This window comes from Sinocyclocheilus rhinocerous, unplaced genomic scaffold, assembly GCF_001515625.1.
Source record: "Sinocyclocheilus rhinocerous isolate Xijiao unplaced genomic scaffold, SAMN03320098_v1.1 scaffold311, whole genome shotgun sequence".
Lineage (NCBI taxonomy): Eukaryota > Metazoa > Chordata > Actinopteri > Cypriniformes > Cyprinidae > Sinocyclocheilus > Sinocyclocheilus rhinocerous.
The window spans coordinates 660,312-668,940 of NW_015623669.1; the positions used below are offsets into that span (position 1 = coordinate 660,312).

An 8,629-nucleotide genomic window follows, 5' to 3' on the forward strand; every position below is an offset into this window, starting at 1 on the left:
TTTATTTCAATTGGAAACTGCAGCGATTCGGCTCTCTAATATATTACTTGTTTTTCATGAATGTATTTTACAACATTACAAAGAGCAATGTGTAACATTTTACCAGATTTAGTCCTACACTTATTCACTTTTATTTGTTCCCCTCTAAATAATGTTTTTTTTTCACTAAAAGTTTAGATTTTATAAAATTAGATTTTATAAAACTCATGATTTTTCTAGAATAACTTTTCCTACCGAATTGTCCACTAACCTAGTTTATAATAGCATTTTTGTCATAGATTATGGTTATATATATTTTTTTCATTTGTTATTTTTCTTTATAATGAAGTTGTCTATATTTATTAGATTGTGTGTAACACACAAAAGAGTGACGATCAGGTCAACACACATTGAGGTATAGAAATTCTACACTGATTTAAAAAAAACTGCACTGGTATCGGATCGATATCGGTATCGGCAGATACTCAGAATTTTTGGTATCGGATCGGGATCGGTTCTGAAAAAGTGATATGGAGCCAGCCCTACTTCAGATATCACAATTGTGACATTATTTCTCACAATTACGGCTTTATAGTTCACAATATGACTTCATATCTCAAAAATGCAACTTTATATCTCACAATTGCAGCTTTATTACTCACAATGTGACTTCATATATAACTGCAACTTCATGCTTTATAGTTGCAGCATTATAACTCACCGTATGACTTTATATCTACAAGTGCAACTTTATATCACTCATGCCTCACAATTGCAGCTTTATTACTCATAGCATGCCTTAATATCTTGCAATTGAGACTATATCTTACAAATAGCTCACACTTGCATCTTTATGGCTCACAATTGCGACTTGATATACCTCAAAATATGACTTCATATCTTACATTTGCAACATTACATCTCACAATTGCAACTTCATATCTCACAACTGCAACTATATCTCATTATTAGAGTAATAACTTACAATATGACTTCATATCTCACAGTTGTGATTATCTCAATTACAGCCTTATAATTAACAATATTACTTATTATCTCACAATTGTGACTTCATATCTCAAAGTTGTGATTATCTCAATTACAGCCTTATAATTAGCAATATTACTTATTATCTCACAATTGTGACTTCATATCTCACAATTGTTACTTTAAAATTCATATTCATACATTATAATATGAATTCATTTATCACAAGTGCTACTTAGTTTATATCACACTATATTTTGCAGTGTGGCTTTATTTTTTGTAATTTTGACATTATATATATTTTACTTTATTACTTGTTCAACTTCACCTCACATTGACCATTTTATTTATTACTCTGAGACAGAAACAGCTTCTGTAAGAGCCACCTTTTGGAAATGGGCTTCACACAACAAAAGTTTAGTTTGACTACATGTACAATTGTAACCATGTACTGTATGTATCATATAATGCTGTATTAATGATACTCTAACATACACATACACACTCACACGACACAAGCCACTTTCAGAAACCCAAGTCCTTACGTGACACCTAACCTCCACACATGCTCGCTTTCTAAACGGTTTCTGACTCATTACTATCTATAGCTCTATAGTCTCTGGGTCCAATTAACCGGTTTGTGTTTTTGCCAGTGATATCTCTCAGTCTCTCTCTGTATTAAATTATGCTGTAGATCTGTCTGGTTTTCAGCTTTTATCTTGTGTCTGGCTTGAGTTAGCTGATGGTTCATATGCCCGACCAGAGCATCAGGCGGGGTAGATCAGGGTCAAAGAGCTATTTGAAGATCTGTTTGGCTGGCCGTGTCCCAGTACTGTGTCCTGATCCTCCCTGCATCCTGCAACAGTAGGATGACTGCAGTGGGTTAGTGGTTTGGAGTAGTCACCCTCAGTAATGACCTGGCAAAGGCAAGATGTCATTTTCATTCATTTTGAGCCAAAACACAGAAACTCACTTTTGGGGCACTTGTGTTGGTTCTGAAATGTCCTCTTTAATTTTCTTTAATTAGATGGCAGGATGTAGTTTAGCTGTGTGTTCATCCACACATGTGCACATTTGCGGGAAGTCATTAACGAGTTCGTTTGCCCATATAATTTTAAGGAAATTGTGTGTAAACTTATTTGGCTTGCTGTCCACTGATGAGGGGCTCGATGAAGCAGCTTCAACTCGAGCTCTGATATACCCCCAGGGACTTGATATAGGATGATTACGAAGAGCAAGGTACCTAGGATGAAGGTGGAGTTTTGGGGAGGTGGAGGGATGCTGGAACAGCTGAGACTGGAGAGAGGTAAGCAGCTGCTTATATACTCTGGCTGTTGATTGAAAGATTAGATGGGCTCGCTCCTCCCTAACTTACGTTAAGGAACTTCATTTAGCGTTAGCATTAGTCATACAAAAAACAGCTGTCAAAATCTGCTGATAGGCTTTGGGTGTAGCACAATGCTACGCAGTAACGTAGTAAATAGTGCATTTTGTGAACAAAGCACAATCTGTGCTGCACTACAAAGGCGGCAAACATAGTAACTATTCCAACACTGACAAAAATGGCAAGTATTTTGATTGATTTGAGATGAGTTTTCATAGTCTTAACGTAGTTCTGACAAAATGTGTTCAGGGCTCAACATTAAGCCTTGACATGCTTTGGACATTTTCCAAGTAAAAATGGTGTAAATGTAACCTAGTCTGAAGCAATTTTCTCATCAGTGTTCTATCAGCTCTTACTTATATTTGCCTGTTTGTGAGATCGATTCCCGGGGCATTTTTTTGCTATTACCAAATGCAATTTTTTCCTAATCGTACTTTTTTTTAAACTAAACCGCCCCTAGGTGGCGGCATGTGACTGTCTTAAAGAGTGAGTCATTGAGTCATTTATTCATTCAATTTGTTCAAACTGTTGATTCATTCACAAATGAAGCAAACAACTGTCTTTATAAATGAGTAATTGAATCATTGACTAATCCGATTCATTCAAAAACACTGAATAATTCAGTTACAAAACACTTCATTGCTCTGAGATGAGTGGATGTTTTGCTGTGATCTTTGTTTGGAACTATTTTCGTCAGTCAATATTGTGTCTAAAATGTCATTTTCACTTAATATTAACTACTTGTTTATTGAACTGTTGTTTAAAATCAACGTCACATTTTCAATCGTGCTGGTGTTCAGGAAAAATCCGCTTGTCCCGGACAAGCACTAATGTCAAGTTCTGAACTATGTTTTGACTTTGTACTGTATTGTGAATTTATTTACATTACAAACTATAATCTAAAGCATCTTATTTGCATTTAAGGTGTATTTTTTATGTTCATGCATTCATTCGCTGGGAATCCCATGAGTCATTGAGTCATTTATTCATTCAATTTGTTCAAACTGTTGATTCATTCACAAATGAAGCAAACAACTGTCTTTATAAATGAGTAATTGAATCATTGACTAATCCGATTCATTCAAAAACACTGAATAATTCAGTTACAAAACACTTCATTGCTCTGAGATGAGGGGATGTTTTGCTGTGATCTTTGTTTGGAACTATTTTCGTCAGTCAATATTGTGTCTAAAATGTCATTTTCACTTAATATTAACTACTTGTTTATTGAACTGTTGTTTAAAATCAACGTCACATTTTCAATCGTGCTGGTGTTCAGGAAAAATCCGCTTGTCCCGGACAAGCACTAATGTCAAGTTCTGAACTATGTTTTGACTTTGTACTGTATTGTGAATTTATTTACATTACAAACTATAATCTAAAGCATCTTATTTGCATTTAAGGTGTATTTTTTATGTTCATGCATTCATTCGCTGGGAATCCCATGACTAGCACCATGCTATATTGCATTTTACATAAAAGGTATATTTGCACTAAATAAAAAGACTGCCTGTTTTGATTAAATCTGCTCATTAAATTTTGTGACAAGGCAGGAAATAAGATGAACCAGCTGCTGGTTTGCAAATGGAAGCAGACACACACTTTCTCTCACACACTCACATACTGCAAACACGTTCTTCAGTCCTGACTCGTAACACACTTCCTGCCAATAAATGGATATACAGCCAGATACGCTCTATTAGGCTGTGACACACTGAGACAGACGAAAGAGTAACATGAGTCACAAACGCACACTTTAGAAAGTACCAGTAATGACATGCAATTATACAACGGATAATTGCAGCTCTAAAATCTGATTGGGTAAAGCCAGGTGTACACTATGCATGTTTAAAGTCCTTTACAATTGATGCATGTCAGATTGTACAATACAGTATGAACTTCATGAGTCAACGCAGACTGTGGAACACTACCAGTCTTTTAGACTGTAGATAGATGTCTGTGATTTCGGTCATGATGTTGACTGTGTGTTTTACATCATCAACCGAGTCACACTGTGACAAGCACAAGCCTGGAGTGTTTGAGTCTGATGTGGCCAAGCAAAAGAGGGAATTTGTACACTGATAGTACAATGTCATATTATGGTCCACCTGTGAAGGGAACACTTAATTATCTTTATTTTACATATCATATAGACAGACTAGTATATAGTATTGTTGTCATGGTACCAAACATATATATATATATATATATACTGTATATATCGATTCCCGGGGCATTTTTTTGCTATTACCAAATGCAATTTTTTCCTAATCTTACTTTTTTTTTAACTAAACCGCCCCTAGGTGGCGGCATGTGACTGTCTTAAAGAGTGATTTGAAAAATTGTTTAATATTTTTATTTTTACTTCACACATTCTTTTGTTTTTCTTATTCTTATTATTTTAACATTTACCATTTTATTTATTTATTTATTTTTATTCTAAAACTTTGAATTTTTAATCAGATTTTGAATTCTACTTCTACAAAGTCATCCTCTGTCCTCACTTTGTCTAAATTTTAAAATCTAATTTCTATAATCTTGATGTTGAACAAGAAAAGTGAAAGGCCATGCTGTTTGTCAACTATTCAGTTATTGAACATTAGTGTCTTTTTCATATTGCTGTGGCTGCTATTTTATAAAAACTTGCCTACACAATACCTCTAAACTGTGAGAAATTCACTGTAATGTATGGCCCCTTGTGATGTATGGCTTCCATATATGTTTTAAGGATAGAAATAAATCTGACATATACATAACAGACCAGTTTATGGCATTTGTGTGTTTTTATTTGTCCATATCAGCCATAAACCTAATCTAAACCTGTTTTCCTCCTGAGCTTTACCCATACCACCATCCAAAGCCCCCTCTCTCTTCCTCTTCTCTTTTCTCTCTTCCTTCTGATAAGACTCTCTCTGGTCTCAGGCCCATTACCCAATGGCGAAAGGGATAATTGTCGTGGAAAGAGCCGGGTGTACGTTTGATGTGGACTTCGACTTCCTTTTGATGTAAAAATGTATCCACTGTGATTATCAAGATTATGGCTTCCTCCCCCTCCTCTTCCTCATTCCCTCGCCCTTTCCATTCCTCCATTAAGCCGTGAAGATTAATTGGAACAGCCCGGTCCATTGAATCATTGACTAATCCGATTCATTCAAAAACACTGAATAATTCAGTTACAAAACACTTAATTGCTCTGAGATGAGTGGATGTTTTGCTGTGATCTTTGTTTGGAACTATTATATATATATATATAATATAATATAATATAATATAAGTAAATACATTTCCTCCATTAAGCCGTGAAGATTAATTGGAACAGCCCGGTCTGATGGCTGAAGTTGATGCCGCTGTCTTCGTGGCTGCCGGGTCGATGAACTTGTGTTTGGGCAGCATCCTTTCTCACATATTCTCCCTCCTCCTCTCTTCTGTTGCTGAAACACCATGTCTTTACAGATACTGCATACAGAGTACTTATATCAGTGTTTCTATGGGCATTTCTAGTTTTTTAAAAAGAAATTAGTACAGTACTTTTATTCAGCAAGGACACATTACATTGATCAAAAGTGACATTTATAATGTTAAAAGATTTCTATTTTTAAATACATTTTGTTTTGTGAACTTTCTATTTATCAAAGAATCCTGAAAAAACTGGGCTATAATTGGGTATATGTATACTGTAGTCTGGGTTGTATTTTCTTTTACCTTGTGAGAATAAGGGGATGTAATGTAACCTGTCATGTGGCATCTGTCTAATTAAACTGTTTCTACCAAGTGACAGATGAATAAATGATGAATTGAGTTTGACAGAGGTGTAAAAACTACCCTGAAATTATACTTAATCGAAAGTACAAAGTGAAAATTACAAGTATCTGGGCAAAAACATACTTGAGTAAGACTTAAGTATAATTATTGCTAGAAGGAAAAATAAAAACAAGAGAGGTTGTTTCATCATATCAATTCATCCTCTCAATGCAAAGTGAAATAAAATTCATAAAATGTTTTGTCAGATAGTCATACAAAGGTTTGGTTAAAGGGGGAAAACAAATCAAAATGCAATGGCACAAGTCAAAAACATCTAGTCAACAATTAAAATGCAGCACAGTGGAACACAAAAAAAGATTCCATGCTTTACTCTATCATTTACCCTTGTGCCATCCCATATGACTTTATAGCATGACTTTATATATGAAGATAAACACATACAAAGATTTTTGGACAAAATTAGTCTTTTGAAGCCAGAAATTTCCCTGATGAAATTATGACTGAAGTTGAATCACATGTGCTTGATGCACGAAAACAAACATCACTGGTTTATTTGAGCTTTTGTTTACCATATTTAACGTATAATATGGAAGAAAATAAAAATGTGAAAATGTAATGAGCCCTTATGTAATGGGGAGTTAAAAGTACTATTTTCCTTCAGAAATGTAATCAAGTAAAAGTACAAGTAACCAGTTTTAATTGCACTTGAGTAAAATCCCCCATTAGTTAAGTTGTATTGGATGTCAACAACCAAAGTTTTGTGAAGCATTTTCTAGTCTCTTACAAAGCTTGATAAGCTAAGTTATTTTGCTATACTAAATGCATAATTTATAATTGCATTTACCACAAATTTTCCAAAATTTTTGCTGTCCACTATCCTGTTGAATGGATCTGTGGGCCATTTTTTGGGTGTGGATCACTCATATGTATATTTCATGTAATACATTTATATTTTATTCTTAAGTGTTTTTAAAGAAGATAAAATAGAAATTGCCTTGCCCTCCCGAATGATTTGTAGGTGTGCTAGATTTGAGTTCAGTATATGAACTCAAAAAAATTTATAAATCCTGCGAGCTACTCAAACTTACATAATTATAAAGCTTATTAGCAATGTTCGGTCAGTCTACCCTCCTCAGACTCGCAAAAGTGTCTGAAAATGTAATAACAATTAATTAAGAGTATTTACAGATCAAAATAATGACATAGGCCACACCTCCAATTATGCAGTCAATATAGAATTCAAAATACTTGTTACAAATAATCAAAAAATTATTTTACACCCAAATGACCAATAATGCAAATTCAAATTCTACAGGATAAATAAAATTGTTAATTCATCTACATTACAAAAATAATACTATTACATCTAAGCAGTAAATAATTCAATTAATAAAAAAAAAAAATCAATAAAAAGCAAGAAAATTGTTTTCCATGATATCTCCTTTTATATCTTGTGTTTTTGCTTCGGTTGGATAGAAATGAAAGTTTCGCATTGAAACACAGGTGACTTCTACAGTCTACAGTGTATATACACCAGAATCTAATGCTGTGGTCACGGGGTTTGTTGGCAGCAAATGAAGAATATGTGTGAGAGTTGGCGAGCGTATGTGTCTGAGATGCCTGGCCATATAAGCATGCTTGTGTCAGGGTGTTTACTGTACATGTGTGTTTTTGTTGGACATGCATGTGTGTGTTTTGGTTCAGCGTGTGTGTTGGCGAGGGTGTGTGTGACAAGAGTGTGTGAGTGAGGACTGTTTTCATTGGATGCACGGGTGGATTTCATTTTGTATGGCTGTCTGTGAATGTGTGATTAGTGACTGTCATCACAATGACTCATTTCATCTCTGCTTTTGCATTTCTTCACAGAAATCTGAGCAACAATCGTATCCGCGTCCTGAAAAATGGCTCCTTCACTGGCTTGTACTCCCTCGAGAAGCTGTAAGTAAACCTCTTTCTCGTCATCATCATCTTCATCACCACTGCAAGGCTTAGTGGTTTCTTTGATGTGTGTCAAGGGTTGGCCGTTTTGATTCATTGCGGAGTCAAATGCTAAAACATTAAAACGAGCGAACGATTACTCAACAGATAACATGTAACATCACCAATAATGGATTTAAAGGAGTCATATGATGCTGCTAAAAAGAACATTATTTTGTGTATTTGGTGTAATGAAATGGGTTTATGCAGTTTAAGGTTAAAAAACATTATTTTCCACATACTGTACATTATTGTTTCTCCTCTATGCCCCGCCTTTCTGAAACGCGTCGATTTTTACAAAGCTCATCAGTCTGAAAAAGCGAGGTGTGCTCTGATTGGCCAGCTATCCAATGCGTTGTGATTGGCCGAATACCTCAAGCGTGAGACGGAAATGTTACGCCCCTCACCATACTGTGATGATGCCCTGTCAGGCCAGAGCGACGAGACAAAAACATTAAAACCCATTACAAACGAGGCATTTGTTGCATCCAGTGGGGACATAAATACGGATTGTAATGACTTATACTGTTTTTTTACGCG

At 35.1% G+C, this 8,629-nt stretch overlaps 1 protein-coding gene across 1 annotated transcript in view; it reads left to right on the forward strand.

The window, feature by feature from the left end:
• adgra2 (adhesion G protein-coupled receptor A2) overlaps positions 1-8,629 on the forward strand; it is an 86,546-nt gene that overhangs the window by 24,089 nt on the left and 53,828 nt on the right. The window contains exon 2 of the mRNA XM_016533091.1: positions 7,979-8,050. Within this exon, the coding sequence (XP_016388577.1) occupies positions 7,979-8,050 (72 nt within the window). The remainder of the gene's footprint in view (positions 1-7,978; positions 8,051-8,629) is intronic.